General features: G+C 35.2%; 1 protein-coding gene across 3 annotated transcripts in view; it reads left to right on the top strand.

The window, feature by feature from the left end:
• Nucleotides 1-17,150, top strand: part of MAPK10 (mitogen-activated protein kinase 10) — a 335,988-nt gene that overhangs the window by 187,841 nt on the left and 130,997 nt on the right. For all 3 annotated transcript variants that reach the window (XM_090266261.1, XM_090266262.1, XM_090266263.1), the window contains one exon: nt 13,611-13,780. In XM_090266261.1, the coding sequence (XP_090122387.1) occupies nt 13,611-13,780 (170 nt within the window). The remainder of the gene's footprint in view (nt 1-13,610; nt 13,781-17,150) is intronic.

The raw sequence follows: 17,150 nt of genomic DNA, 5'->3' as shown, positions 1-17,150 counted from the left end.
GGGAGAACCACTCCAAGACACATTATAATCAAAATGTCAAAAGTTAAAGATAAAGAGAGAATCTTAAAAGCAGCAAGAGAGAAGAAAAGAATCATGTACAAAGGGGTCCCAATTAGACTATCAGCTGACTTCTCAACGGAGACCCTGCAGGCAAGAAGGGACTGGCAAGAAATATTCAAAGTAATGAAAATCCAAAACCTACAACCACGAATACTCTATCCAGCGAAATTGTCATTCAGAATAGAAGGGCAGAGAAAGTGTTTCCAGGACAAAATAAAACTGAAAGAGTTCATTAGATCCAAACCACTGTTATATGAGATGTTAAAGGGACTGGTTTAGAAAAAGGAGGATCAAAACTATGAACACTAAAATGAAAACTGCATCACAAGAAACAACAACAGAAGCTAGGGAATCAAAACAAAGGCAAACTAAACAGGCAATGAGAGTGGAAAAAGAACTATAGGTATGGGGAACATATTGGGGGGAGGTCAGCAGGGAGGGGGAATGGGGAGAGGGAGGGAGATGATATAGGAATTAAGGAGCATGGCAGGAGGGAATGGAATAGACAGAGAGAGGTTGAGAAGAACTATATGGACAACTAATGGACATGGTCTAAAAGGGGGGGACAACTGGAGGGAGGGGGGCCACCGGGTGGAAGGGAGCAGAGGGAAGGGAAATTGGGACAAATGTAACATTATAATCAATAAAACACATTAAAAAAAAAAAGAACTCTGGATCTGGACAAGACATCTTGTCTAGAAATTGTAGATCTACCACTTATTAGCCATTTAGTTGTAACCTTGAGCAAGTAAGCCTCTCTGTGCTTCAGTTTCCTTATGTGTGAAAAGGGGAAAATAATACTACCTATCTTCAACAGTCATGGGAATTAAATTAGTTGATACTTTCAGAGCACTGAGAACAGTGCTGGAATATATGTTTGTTAAGTAGAAAACAACATTTTAAATAAATTTACATTTACTCTTCTGGGGCTCCCACTGAGACACAGTGTTTTAATTATTATCAATATCTTGAATACTTCTGCAGTTATATCTCCAACTCAAACCTTTCCCCAAAACCAGACTTGTAGATTCAACTGCCTGTTCTGCATCTCTGCTTAGATGTCTAATAGGCATATTGAACTATGCACATTCCAAACCAAGCCCCTGATCATTCCTCCAAAATTTTTCTGCTCTAATTCAGTAAATACTAAATCCATCTTTCCATTTGCTTAGGACAAAATATTTGGAGTCATCTTTTGAGCAAGACTTCACATCCAATCTGTCAGCAAATTCTGTTAGCTTTACATTCAAAATATATCTTGAATCTCATCACTTCCTACCATTTCCTCCATTACCAGTCTGGTCTAAGATACCAGTACCTCTTGTGTGTATTATTGCAAGAGCTTCCAATTTAGCTCACCCCCAAATAGTTTACTCTCAAAACACTAAGAGTGATATTTGAAAAATATAGGTGAGATCAAGTCATACTCTAGCTAAAAATAAAACAAAAATCTTTCAGTGTTTTTCCATCTCAATTATGGTAAAAACCCAAATTCTTATAATAAATGCCTAAGCCTTTACCATGTAACCACTAGGAACACCTCCATGAAATGTTTCTCCTTTATTATTCACTTGGCCCACCCCTTCACCACCTTCAGGGCTTTGTTCAAATGTCATTTTTTAAGGGAGATTTTCTGACTATCCTGTTTAAAATTGCCTCTTCTTATTCCACAGTGCCTACTCAACTTCCCTGCCTTTCTCTTTTTCCACCATAACACACTTTTTATTTATTTATGAGAGAGAGAGAGAGAGAGAGAGAGAGAGAGAGAGAGAGAGAGAGAGAGAGAGAGAGAGAGAAAGACATCATTTGTTGTTCCACTTATTTATGCATTCATGGGATGATTCTTATGTGTCCTGACCTGAGGTAGAACCCACAACCTTGGCATATTAGGACGATGCTCTTTACCAACTGAGCTACCTGGCCAAAGACTTGTTTATAGATTTTTGGAGAGATTGTCAGCCACTCCAAAACACTAAATTCAGACCCTGACTTCATATAAACATGATTTAAGAGAATCAGTAGATTGACCGTGGGTATATTTGAGGGGTTTGGTGTTTTTTAAAAGAATGGCTATATATGGGTTATAATATAAACTGATAAAGCTTTTCTCTACTATTTTAGTTTTTCATGTAACAGGGAAAGATAGTTTTTTAACTTATCTTTTTAAGGGGTTTTCTCTCCTGTGTATTATATAAGGGAGCTCTACTCTGTTTTTCTTCTAAACCTCTTTGGTATATTTCATCTAATTTTGTATTCATTTTCTAAATCCCAATATACATGCTTTAATACATGGACTGTTTGTGGGTAAATTATTAAACACAGAGCAAATTCTATTGTAGAAACACAGCACATCATGAATCATGAAATAAAATACTTACATGTGTATACTATCAGGATAATAACTAACCTATCTAGTTTTATGAATCAATGTTTCATGTTGCTTGACAAATTTTTTTTTCTATACACGTACCTGTGAGGATGGTTATAGCAAATTTCAAGACTAAATTTAGTGTTACATTTGTATTATTCTTTGGGTCAGTGTTTTAAGTATTAAGTAATTCAATTAATGTATAGAATTAGTTATGTTACTAAAGATTAACTAAGAAATAACATAAAAGTCCCAATATTCGGTTTTGTAATGATGATCTTTTCTGTATTGGCTAACCATATATGTTTGGTTTGCTTGAAATATAAAAAGTTGGATTGGACTTCTTGTTGAATGGCCTTAACCCAAATATTAATGTAGCTTAATATTATGAGATTAGTCATGGTTGAAGTATTAATCAGATTAAATGAAGTTATGCTTACATCTTACAAAAGAGTTGTGCTGTAAAATATCCCAGATTATCTGTGAATCTCAATGTATGGTTAATTATGCTTTATAAGAAAAACATCAAATTGTAGGTTTCATTTTGATCTATATAGTATTCTTAAGTAATCAACTAATTCCGTAAATGCACTATTTTAATTTTATTATTCTTTTGATGTTAGGCTTTACAAAATATAGTAAGTGATAATTTTGCTTTTCTGCACAGGAATTATCTAAGGTTGTGCTGCATGATAAACAAGGGATAAATTTTTCAGTAAATTAAGAGAAATAATGTCCATTTTGGTTCTGGGTTCCAAAATCAATTCCAATCTAGAATGTGTCTTTCAACACTTCTTTTGTTCATCTTCTCTAAAGGTGAATATTTATTTGGTTACATACTCTATACATCTCTAACTCATACCAAAAAACTCAAGGCAGCTAAAAACGTATATATTCAAAGATATAAAGACAACCAAGACTTTGAAGAATGTAGAACTACTAAAGTTAAGTACTAATTAGATCTTTTTATAATTGTACAATGAAAGAATGATAATATTTTGATCATATAAGATTTAAGAATATTATTTATTGTGTAAGTGAAACCAGGACATTAGTGTTTCATATTCTTTTTTTTAAGTATATTTTATCTATTGTGTTGTTATAGTAGTCCCAATGCCCCCCTCCACCCAGTACCCGTTCCTTCCAGCAATCCCACCCCCGCTTAATTCATGTCCATGGGTCATGCATATAAATTATTTGGCTTCACCCTTTCCTATATTATTTTTAACTTCCTCCTGTCTATTTTGTACCAACCAATTATGCTTCTTAATCCCTGCACCATTTCCCCATTTCTCCCACTTCCCCCTTCCAGCTGATAATTCTCCAAATAATCCCCATACCCATGATTCTGTTTCTATTCTGGTTTGCTTAGTTGGATTTTTTTATTTTATAGATTCAGTTGTTGATAGTTGTGAGTTTGTTGTCATTTTAGTGTTCATAGTTTTGATCTTCTTTTTCTTAAGTAAGTCCTTTTGACATTTAATATAATAATAGTGATGATGAACTCATTTAGCTTTATCTTGTCTGGGAAGCACTTCAACTGCCCTTCCATTCTAAATGATAGCTTTGTTGGATAGAGTAATCCTGGTTGTAGGGCCTTGCTTGTCATCACATTGAATACTTCTTGCCAGTCCCTTCTTTCCTGCAAAGTTTCATTTCAGAATCAGCTAAGAGTCTTATAGGCACCCCTTTGTAGGTAACTCTCTACTTTTCTCTTGTTGCTTTTAAGATTCCCTCTTTATCTTGAGCATTTGGCATTTTAATTATGATGTGTCTTGGTGTGGTCCTCCTTGAGTCTAGCTTTTTTGAGACTCTGTGCTTCCTGGACTTGGATGTCTATGTCCTTCACCAAATTTGGAAAGTTTTCCTTCATTATTTTTTCCCATAAGCTTTCAATTTCTTGCTTATTCTCTTCTCCTTTTGGCACCCCTATGATTCGGATGGTATGTTTAAAGTTGTCCCAGAGATTCCTATGCCTTTCTTCATTTATTTTGATTCTTGTTTCCTCATTCTGTACTAGTTGACTGTTTTTTCCTTCCTTATGTTCCAAATCACTGATTTGCACCCTGGTTTCCTTCCCTTCACCATTGGTTTTGTGTAGATTTTCCTTTGTTTCATTTAGCAGAGCCTTCACTTCTTCTCTTATGTGTTTGCTGTACTTAAGCTTATCTGTCAAGCCTGTGGGCATCTTTATCACCAGTGTTTTGAACTCTATGTCTGTTAGGTTGGCTATCTCCTTGTCACTTAGTTCTCCCACTGGAACCTTGATCTGTTCTGTCTTTTGGGCCATACTGCTCTGTCTCCTCATCTTGACAGGCTCCTGTGTTTGTTTGCCTTTGTGTCTTAGGTAGAGCTGTCACACCTGTTATATTGTAAGGGCAGAGCCTTAGGTATTTGTCAGTACAGGCAACCTGTTTCACCACGTTGTGGCACTGTATGTGGGGGAGGGGTCTGAGAAAGAATAATCCCCCTTGCTCAGCCCTCGCCCCTTCTCCAGGCACTTCTCCCACTTCCATTTGGGACTGGCGCCTCTCTAGCTATTGCTGTGGCCGTCATTCCCAGAGTGGGTGAGTCTGCGAATGTTCTAGGACCATAGGGGCCCTTTAAACAAGCAGACTCCACTGAGAGACCAGCAGTTTCTTCCTCCACCCCAACCCCACTGGTTTCCACAGTCAGAAGCAAGAATGCTTTATTTTTCCTGGCACTGGAACTGTGAGCAGTGTGATCTGATCCGGTGCTGGGAGCACTCCCACGTGTCCCTCCCTACTTTATAAAATGTGTAACTGCGCTTTCTACTGGCCTGTCGCTGCCTCCACTTTTGTTGCCACCACACTGCATCCTCTCCACCCCAGCTCCACTCCTCCTATCTGTCTGGATAAGTATTTCTTCTTTATATCTTTGTTTGTTGGACTTCCACGCAGCTCAATTTTCTGGAACTTCTGGTTGTCTCTAGTTTTGAGGTAGTTGTATTTCTTCTTAGTTGTGGAGGGAGACACAATGTGTCTGTCTAGACCTCCATCTTTACCCGAAGTCTCGTGTTTCATATTCTTAAATATAGTATTTGGTAAGCTGTAATTTTCTCTTTTAAAAATAAAAAGATATATTTCAGAGATAAGTCAGTGAAATCCAGATAAATAACTTTAAACATTTTGATTCTTAAGTGGCTTTTTACTATCTTTATGATGAAACACAGTCTTTTACTCCAATCTTGTAGTTTTTATTAAATTATTATTTATTTGTATGGAAATTTTTACCTGCCTTGATTATATAATTTGTACTTCTCTTTTCTTTATTGTAAAAAAATTGGAAATATATAGTTTAAAAGATGAAGAATTTAGTGTGTTTAGCTTAGATCATTGTGATAGTAGTTTAGATCACTGTGATAATGAAGCCAGCATTCAAAATCTGATGCTTTAAGGGAAAATTTAATATTAAGCTCCATGAAGGCAGAAGCTCTATATTCGTACTGCCTAGAACATTGCTTGGTGCATTGTAAGACCTAAGTAAATATTTGTTGAATTAAAATATATCACAATAATAGATAGGCCTTAAATCTCAGTTACTTATGCAAGCAAAAGTTTATTTCGCATCATACAAAGTTTAATACAGGTTACCAAGGGCTCTCATCTATCCTGTGAATCAGGAATTTTGGCTTCTGCCATCATGTGACTCAGGAGTTTAGGCATTTACCATCTTGTTATGTGCCAGCTAAGATACCAGTGTGTGGAACGTGATGGATTATTGGGGCATGTAGGTGATTCCAGCTACTTCTGCTGTCATCCACTGGTCAGCAATAGTGACACAGCTCCAACAGGACTGCAAAGGAGGCTCGAAAATGTAATGGACTACATGAATATCTATAGAGCATTGTCTCTATGACAAATGAAGACACAGAAAATAAATGTTTTATTACCTGACCATTCTGAACCCCATGGGTTACATGCTGATTTTAAATATTTTATTTATTTATTGTTAGAGAAAGGGGAAGGGGGGGAGAAAGAGAGGAAGAGAAACATCAATGTGTGGTTGCCTCTTGCATGCCCCTGACTGGGGATCTGGCCTGCAACCCAGGCATGTGCCCTGACTGGGAATCCAACCAATGACCCTTTGGTTCACAGACTGATGGCTCAATCCACTGAGCCATACCGGCCAGGACTACCTGCAAATTTTATAGCAGTATCATAATGCCTTGGCATGGCATTATGGCTTAGGCCAACTTTTGGTTAAAAACATTCAAAAAATGCTAATTAGCTATGTGTTTTTAAATGTTATCTAGCTCTCAGTAATGATAATTATAGTTATAATAGTAAACTTTGTTGAGAATTTTATATATCATCCTAAGAAGTTTACATAAGTTTTCTCATTTAACATTCTCACTGATGAAAGGAAACAAGATTACCCTTATTCCATGCATAAAGACACTAAGGCTAAGGTTGTAAAAAACTTGCCCAAGATTTCACAATCAGGATTCTTAGATAAAAGCTGAGTTTTTACCCTTTCCTAAAACTCTCAGTCTAGGATTGCTCAATTGCAACTAAGAATACTAATTCTTACATAAAATGATTTATTAACCTCCTAGCACAGAGTCTGGTCCTACTATCAGTCCAATGCTTAGTAAATATTCAAGCAATATTAGTTTTCTTCCTTCATATATAAAAAACAGGCAGACTGAGCCATGCCTGCTCTACTGTTGATTACTCTTATGTACTTTTTCACTTAATTGACAATAATGATTAAACATAATTTGTCTTAAAGTTTTTACTGTGTTATTGATTTGTTATAGGTCATTGACTCCACAGAATAACCATCTCTGGGCCCACTCAACATAAAAGTTATATAGATGCTGAGCTCCAATCCCCATTAGAGAGTAACACCTCAATAAACAGAGTGGAGAAAATATGTTCTTAACAGAGCAAAGCCTAATCCTAAATGTCATTAAGTATTGTTGTTTCAGATGTCCCCCTTTAAAAACTAATATGTAAACAATGTGATTCAGATTTAAAATAGATTAAACACATGCTTTTGAACGCAGAACAGCAGAATAGCAGGCATCATGTCTGCTAACTTCATATAACAATCTTGGAGTGGCATCATGAAACAACTCAATATGCTAGTCATAACTATGAGAATGACTAGCTCAATATCATTTGTGCCAAAAGCAGAATCATCACTTCAGACAGATACTTTGCAGTATCCAAAAGACAAAATTAAAAGAATACAGATTGACCAGTTAATTTTCTGCAGATGCATTTTGTAGCTATTTTGACTGTCCTATTGAGGTATATCAATATAATATCATTACACCTTTAATAGTACCTGGCATACAGTAACTGTTCAATAAATGTATAACAAATAAATGAAATTAGGCCTTTTACATTTCTATACAGTTCTGAAAATACAGCTCTTTATCACCAATGCAAAATTGTCTGCTTCAACCCTGAATTGTTTAATGTTCATTTAAATTCAAGCTCTAGACTCAGACAATTGATAAGTAAAAGGAGGATATAGTATTTATTCATTTCTTTTGATTTTATAAGCTCTGTTCCCATAGCTCACCTTGTCATGAGAAACCAACATCACTGTTCTAAATTATTTTAGCTAAACTAGTGAGTGGTTTAGTTAAAAAAATAAAAGAAGAAGAACACATGTCTTGGAGTTGGACAAACTGTTCAGTTCATATTACTTCAGACCACTAATTAATTGTTCTAAGATTTTGAGCCAATTAATGGCTCTGTATGCCACTTTTCTCAGCTGTTGTTAGTGTTAAATATAGAATATAATAGAATACAAAGTTCACATTTAGTAAGTAATCAATTGATACTGGTTCACCTTTATTTCTGTGTCTTGGATTAAAAAAATTGTATCTATGTCTGTTGTTTGATTCCAGGTTTATTATAGAAAGAACTATTGAATATATTTTTGCTGAAATTAAGTGCTAGAGAAAGTTTACCTTTCCTATGAACTTGTATGATAAATTTATGAGATTAACAAATCAAAACTTGGCACTCATTTTGGTTTTGTTGTGTTACCATTATTTTTTCCTTTGGGTTTCTGGAAACATGGCTTTAAGTTTAGTTCTCAAGGCAATAGATAGTCATAACTTAAGTTTTTTGGTAAAACTGTCATCTCTGAGACTCTGCTTTATTTGACATATGTTCTTAAAACTGGATTTAATGGTTTTAGTGTTCCTATATCACTTATGGTAAACTGCACAAATCCATTTTGGATCCACACAGAATATATTCATACATAACAAATGAAAGAAAGAATAAAATGACTTGTTCAAGGTTTTGTTGCTATTAAGTGTAGAACTAATCCAGGTTGGTACTGTTTTCAGGTATATCACTCAAAAGAAGCCAAAGAAGCTTAACTTCTAAAAATTCCTAAACCTCAATGTTTTCTCCTCAGCAATTAACTAGCAGTAACATAGGACAGCCAAGCATAAATGAAAGTAGGGAGGGAGTGCTTCTGGAGTATAGATTATTAAACTTGAGAAAAATGCAAACAAGGCTTTGGACACCTGCAGGATAAGATCAGTAATGTGGGGCATCTTTCTTTGCAAAACTTCATAGCTAAAGCTAGTAACTGAAGTGATAAGGGGACTCATTGCACAAGGCCCTTTCTTACAAGTCTACATGAAATGCAGTCTTTTCACAGAATGGATTTTATTCAGACTTCTTTACTGCCTACCAAATGGTCAGTAGCAAAAAGGCCTTCTTTTTAAATTCAGCTTTACATTTTTTAGCAGGTGGGAGATGGAGAGGAAATGAGTTTTGCTTTGAATTTTTTAAAAGAAAATTCTATTATATCTACATAGACATAATCATTGAGTCATTTAAATACAAAGTTAATATTCAGTGGAGGAATTAGTTATTTTTAAAAATATTTTGATCAATAGAATAGGCCATTCTAAACATATAGTTATTTTGTACCATATTGATCTTCAAAAGTTACCACTGTGGTGATATATAATTTTTAAATATAATTGTCCTTCTTTGTAATTAACTCTTAATCAACATATTAATTTCTCCTCTGGAAGGAGACTTTCCATTTTGATGAGCATTTATCAATACCAGTGAATTTCGGACATTCTTCCCAAATGTTTTAGTATGAATTTAATATAAAGAGATGAGGGAATGTTTATTTTCATGAGCTAATTGAGGCAACATTGGTTAGGGGCTGTATTGCACCTATGGGACAGGAAAACATATCCCTGGGAATATGACATCTAGGCCTCCTGAACAGGTGCTAATATCAAGGAGAATCATCCTAATAACATTTTTAACTTCCACACCATTTGTGTACTTGGTTTGACCTTCATTGCTTCCAGTTTTTGCCTCTCCAAATAGCCCTCTTTAATGATGACATCTCTTAACTAACCTATTTTCTAAAATAGTGGTTATGAGACCGATAGTTGCCAGAGTGGGGTGGGGTGGGATTGGGAGACTGGGTGACAGAGGGTTAAGAAGTACAGCTTGACAGTTACAAAATAGTCATGGGGATGTAAAGCACAGCATAGAGAATATTGTCAATTATATTGTAATAAAGATGGATGGTGCCAAGAGGGTGCTGGAAATATTTGGGGAGTACTCTGTAAAGTATATGATTATCTAGCCACAGTGCTGTACACCTGAAACTAATATGAAATGATATTGAATGTAAACTGTAATTAAAAAATAAAATTTAAATAAAATAAAATAATTGTTCTGGAAGCGTGGAGCTCCTTAGGAATACAAACTCTTAGCCCTACCATTGTTCCGTTGAATCAGAAACTTTGCAATGGGGTTCATTGGTCTGTTTTACAAGCTCCTCAGGTAGTTCCAATTCATGTTAAAACTTAAGATTCTCTGCCTTAAACTATTGGCCTTCTCAATATAAATTTTTTGTTTTTCTTTTTTGGACTCTAATCATCAGTGCTCTCTGGTTCTTCTCTACTTGGGTTCAGATAGTAAGTTACATGACCTGAGCTAAGGATATTCTAAAACATATAACTGGAGCAATTTCTTTTAGCATTGATAATATGTTTCCATAGTGTGCTTAATGGCAATTTTCATAGGCACTTAGAGAAAAGTTTGTTTGAACTTTATAGTCATGACAAGAGAGACTGCATGGAATTGGGGATAAATATATACTGTATTAAATATGTTCTGAGTTTTTAAAATCTCAATTTTGATTTGTAGGCTTAGGGCACAAATGAGATGTGGAGGAAGCTCTTCAACAGCATATTTGCCATCCAAGAAAATTTGCAATCCTGTTACCCCTGTGTCTTACTGCTGATACTTACAATAGCCTTTTCCTAATTATTTGAGGTACTTCCAAGAATGTGTTTTACGACTTTTAGATTTTATTTAAAGTTAAATTCAAAATTAAATATAAAGAAGATACTTGAAAGAAAATTGTGTGTGAATTCACAAATATTGTAATGATAATTTTCAATCTTATTGTGAGAAATAATGTGCTCTGAAATGAAAATAAAAAATTACTGAGTAATTTTTATTTAAAAAAATATGTCAGGGCATTAGGCATTTCATTTGAATAACTTTTATTTGTGTCTTTTTGACTGGGAATTCCCCTGCTGCTAAAAGTTTAATTACTGGTATAAAATCTGTGATTGCTTAACCATTTTACCAAACTACAACTAAGTCAATGTATAGCATCCCCATTGTATAAAAAGTCCTGTTGTGCCCTGGCTGGTGTGGCTCAGTGGATTGAGTGCTGACCTGAGAACCAAAGGGTCGCTGGTTTGATTCCCAGTCAGGGCACATGCCTGGGTTGCAGGCTAGGTCCCCAGTTGGGGGCGCGCGAGAGACAACCACACAATGATGTTTCTCTCCCTCTCTTTCTCCCTCCCTTTCCCTCTCTCTAAAAATAAATGAATAAAATCTTAAATAAAAAAAAAAAAAGTCCTGTTGTAGATAAGCACTGGGAAAAAACCAAGGGGACTTCTCAGGAGTGTGAACAATTGCTAGGATGCAATGACTTGTCTTATGATAACACTGAAGCATAGTGTAACCCTTATCCTAACTAGGACACTGGTTTCCAGTTTGTGTGTGCCAGGAGTAATAGAATTTGGCAGTCCATCCAGACACAAAGTATGCTCCCTGAGGCAGATGCAGAAATACTATTTCTGCTACTTGATAAGAGGCAGATGCAGAAATACTATTTCTGCTACTTGATAAGTGTTTACTTTCCAAATATCTCAGGCAGAGCTATATGACCTGTTTTACAATATTGAGGGGTAAACTCCTGTGAGTGGCTCTCAACATGCATCAGAATACTCAGAGGGCTTATTAAAGCAGATTGTTGGTCCCTGCCCCACGGAGTTACTGATTCAATTGGTGTGAAGTTGGAGTAAACATTCGCATTTTTAACAAGTTTTTAGATGAGGTTAATGTCCCACTCATTGCAGAACAACCAGCATTGTTTGATAAGCCAACTAATTTAAGCCACATCTTCTATCATGAGGCACATAAAAACATGTGCAAATCTCCCAAATGCCTGCTAAGGGTTATGCCACCTCTAATGGTTTAGACCATTCAATTTTCAATTGCTGGGATTGGGGAGGAAACCCACAAAACATGTGAGTGCTCAAAACCTGAACAAAATCACCAAGAAGGAGAGAGGATGACTGTGGGGTAGCATCCATGCATGTGTGCCTCGAGGTCAGGTAATATTCTGTAAGATCCTTTCTAACTATAGAATCCATAGTATTTAACATCATAGAGTGCAATATAAGGTCATATCTGGGTAAACAATAATCATGGATAATAGATATTTACATTATATATATCCATAAATCAAAATTTAAAATTTCAAGGACAGATTCTTTAATTCGTAAATATAACTGATAGAAAAATTTCTCTTAAAGATAATCAAAAGGTACAACAATTGAGATACTTAATATCTAAGTTTGCAAAGAATAGAGAGTTGTCATGTAGTATTTTAGAATCATGTTAACTTGGACTGAAACTGTTCAGTGTTTATGCAGGATAATAAATAACATTAGTAACAATTTTGATATTATTGAGATTAAATGAAGTCAATATTACTTAATCAAAATTTACCTAATTAAAAATTAAAACTGCACATTACTTTGTACCACAGTTCTTTCTGAGAAAGGAATGTACAAGGTCTGTCCAGAAGGTGTTCAGTCATGTAATATGAAATATAGAGACATTTATTGAAGATACTAGATATAAGAAACATTGTACATAGGACAATGATGCCCCAGTTCCCTTTAAAGTAGGCACCTTGGGACCTCACACAGTTCTCCCAATCACCATCAGCTGCCCTGTTATATTTTCCTGAATCTCACTGATGGTCTGAAATCTCTTCTCCTGAAAAGGTGATTTTAGCTTTGGGAAGAGCCAGAAGTCACAGGACAGCAAATACAGGGGCTGAATCACCTGGGTGATTTGATGTTTTGCCAAAAATCTCTGCACAAGACATGAGGCATGAGTTGGCATGTTGTTCTGATGAAGCTGCCAATCACCAGTTGCCCATAGCTGTGGCCTTCTGCATCTGAATAGTTTCCGTGGAGGAATGTCCAAGCTTAATGCAAAATTTGATGCAAATTCATTGCTCTACTCACTCAATCATTTTGAATGCGATGGCCACACAGTACACATGCTCACTCAAAGGCATCTACCGCCCCCACTGACTAGTACAGTGACATCATCATTGTTCACACATGCACTTTCCAGTCCACTCTCCTTGGTTGCCAGCTTTGTTGATGTCGTGCAAACCATTCTCGTTATGTTAATAGCGGTGAGGCTTTTTCTGGACAGACCTCATAGATGCCTTCTTTTATCCTTCCTCATATGGCTATTATAATGGCTGATCAGGGTTTGCCTCTAAAGTACCTAGCATAGTCTCTGGGACCAGTATACATTCAGTAGATGTTGGCTTCAAAATAATTAAACAGTTTTTAATGAAACATTTTGGGAAAGGTTATGCAGATTTAATCTAAGATTATTTTATTATAAATAGTTTTAATATTTAAAAAATTTTTGTCATTTTTTTCCTAAGCTTTTTTACTCCTGGTAATCTTACATAGATGAATACTTATTTTTCTGTGATAGATGACTAAGCACTAGTAATCATTAAAAGAACAAGTTTCTCTTTATCTCATTATCATTTTGGTTGTTCACTTATCTCATGTTTTTGTTGTTCTTTTTCACAGGGATTTGATAAACAAGTGGATGTGTCATATATTGCCAAACATTACAACATGAGCAAAAGCAAAGTTGACAACCAGTTCTACAGTGTGGAAGTGGGAGACTCAACCTTCACAGTTCTCAAGCGCTACCAGAATCTAAAGCCTATTGGCTCTGGGGCTCAGGGAATAGTTTGGTAAGTGAAAGTGATTTAACTTTTATTGTTAAAGGAAACACACTGTGTCAACTAGCCACATGCATGTGCATACACAAACAAAAAATTCCCATTAATGAGTTGCATGACTGGAAGGGAAAAAAATACATGCAATTGAAGAAAAATAAAACTATGAGCAATATTTGTAATTTGTTACCCATTTGCTAACAATATGTAAAACTACTTGTGATAAGTTTTTCTGGTTTCGAAAAATATTCATTACACAATAGAAATAAAAAGAAATCCTGGGAACCAGAGGTTTATTAGCTGTTATTAGTGCATTTAGAAAATGTTATTTGAATGTTTTCACAACAAGAAATGAGAGGAAATGTGTTAAGATAACTAGCATATAAAATCCCCTACATCTAAAGAAGTATAAATTATATCTCAAATGTTCCTGTGACTTTTAAAGTTCAGTGTTTAACGTTCAGTTACCTATCAGAAAAAATGGTATTTTAAAAATGTTTACTGAGTGCTTCCAAATGGAAAGATTCTGTGATCCTTGGTAATCATTCTTATATGACATTTTTGAGTGGCCAATTGAAATGATGACAAATCAAGATCTAATTTACCTGTTATCAGATTGATAATCATTTCTTTTAGATAATTCTAACTAGTGTAGCAATTAAGTATATTTAGTATGAAGTTACTAGTATAATAATTTTCAGTTTGATGGCTTACACTTATAAGTAAAAATTTGCGACATGCATTATAAATACATGTATTTATATTTATAAAGGATATTTACATATGTAAATATTTTTATTTGTTATATAAATTACTGCTATATTAGTATGTTCATTTAAAAACAAACACAAATGCTTCTAAGGGATGAGATGAAGACTTATTTGTTTTTTAGCAGTTTTAGGTTAACAACAAATCTAGAGGCAGGTAGAGATTTTTCATGCATGGATTCCCACCTTATCAACATGCCTACCAGAGTGGCACATTTATTACAATTGATGAACCCACATTGACACATCATAATCACCAAAGCCCATAGTTTACATTGGAATTCAATTCTGGTGTTGTGTATTATATGAGTTTGAACAAACATAAAATGACATGTTTTCATTGTTATGGTATCATACAGAGTATTTCCACTTTTCTAAATATCCCCTGTGTTCCTCCATATTTCCAGCCTCTTGCAACCATTGATCTTTTTACTGTTTCCAAGTTTTGCCTTTTCTGGAAAGTAATTTAGATGGAATTAAACAGTATTTAGCCTATTCAGATTGGTTTCTCGCACTTAGTAATATGCAGTTAAAGTTCCTTCATGTCTTTTCATGGCTTGATAGCTTATTTCTTTTTAGAATTGACTAATATTTCATTGTCTGGGTTTACCATAGTTCACTTATCCATTCACCTACTGTAGGACATCTTGGTTGCTTCCAAGTTTTTGGCAAATATGAATAAAGCTGCTTAAAACATCCATGTACAGATATACATGTGGAGATAAGTTTTAAAGATTCGCTTCATTTTTACAACTGGTTTTAAGTTTACTCAAAATGCTTAGTTGACACAAATGACAGAAGTACAGTGGTGGGCACTTATTAAATCATTTAATAACATTTAAACCTCACTTATCAAATATACCAAGTCTTTTATGCACATTTACCTAGTATATTGTAATTTTATCTAATGTCAGTCAGTTATTCTTGCATTTTGAAAGGTAGAATATTTTAATATTTTTAACAATGGGCCAAATCTTTTTCTTATTTTGTTTGTTTTTGCTTTTTTTTATTTTTTAGATTCTCTTTTTGATAGTTGTGATTTTGTTGTCATTTTAATATTCATAGTTTTGATCTTCTTTTTCTTAAATAAGTCCCTTTAACATTTTATGTAATAATGGCTTGGTGATGATGAACTCCTTTAGCTTTACCTTGTCTGGGAAGCTCTTTATCTGCCCTTCCACTCTAAATGATAGCTTTGCTGGATAGAGTATTCTTGGTTGTAGGTCCTTGCTTTTCATCACTTTGAATATTTCTTGCCAGTCCTTTCTTGCCTGCAAAGTTTTTTTTTTTTTTTTAAGAAAACAGCTGATAGTCTAATAGGTACCCCTTTGTAGGTAACTCTCTGCTCTTTTGCTGCTTTTAAGATTCTCTCTTTATTTTTAATCTTTAGCATTTTAATTATGATGTGTCTTGGTGTGGTCCTTTCTGGGTCTAGTTTGTTTGGGACTCTCTGTGCTTCCTAGACCTTTATTTCTATTTCCTTTGCCAAATTTGGAAAGTTTCCCTTCATTATCTTTTCACATAATTTTTCAATTTTTTGCTCTTCCTCTTCTCCTTCTGACACCCCTGTGGTTTGGATATTGGCATGTTTAAAGTTATCCCAGAGATTTGTAAACCTCTCCTCATTTTTTTCAATTCTCATTTCCTCCATCTATACCGGTTGACTGTTTATTTCTTCCTTATGTTCCAATTTGTTGTTTTGAACGCTGGTTTTCTTTCCTTCACAACTAATTTCATGTGAATTTTCCTTCATTTCATTTAGTATTGCATTCCTTTCTTCCCAGTCCTGTTTAATTTTTTCTGTCAAATATGTGAGCATCTTTACCACCAGTGCTTTAAACTGTGCATCTGTTAGGTTCACTATCTCCTCATCTGTTAGGTTCACTCTTTCCTCGTTGCTTAGTTCTCCCACTGGAACCTTGATCTGTCCCCCCTTTTGGGCAGTACTTCTCTGTCTCGTCATCTTGACAGCTTTCTGTGTTTGCTTCTGTGTCTTAGGTAGAGCTGTCACACCTTTCTGGCTGAATATTTCTTCTTTATCTCTTTGTTGAACTTTTATGTAGTTTAATTTTCTGGATCTTCTGGGTTTTTTAGTTTTGAAGTGGTTGTACATTCCTTCTTACTTGTGAGGGAGATGCAGTATGTCTGCTTATGTCTCCGTCTTGGCTGGCCAGTCTTTTATTTTGAAGATATTTATAAAGGTAAAGCAATTTATTTATTTATTTATTTATTTATTTATTTATTTATTTATTTATTTAGTGCAAGCGTGAGGTGAACCTCTTTGTGGCATGAAACTATTTCATTGTTTACTAGGAGAATAATGGTTTGCCCAAAGATTATGGTGCCCAGTCTCTGAACTCCAAAATCCTTGAATATGTTATCTTACATGGCAAAATAGAGAAGGAAAACTCTGATTCCAAAAAACCTCCGCTGCCTTGCGGCATACCTCTTCAGGGGAAAGGCTAAGGGAGTAAACCCCGACAGAAAATCCAGAGCCGGAGTCCCTAAGGCGGTTTGACGTTGTAGTTAACACCGGCAACTCCTGCGGCGCACCTGAAGCCAAGCTGTATTGACTCCGTCTTTCCCTTGGATCCTTCAGCTGCGAAGAGAGGGGGGGT

Source organism: Furipterus horrens, unplaced genomic scaffold (genome assembly GCF_987537825.1).
Source record: "Furipterus horrens unplaced genomic scaffold, mFurHor1.1.pri manual_scaffold_2, whole genome shotgun sequence".
Lineage (NCBI taxonomy): Eukaryota > Metazoa > Chordata > Mammalia > Chiroptera > Furipteridae > Furipterus > Furipterus horrens.
This window is presented reverse-complemented; position numbering and strand designations above follow the sequence as displayed.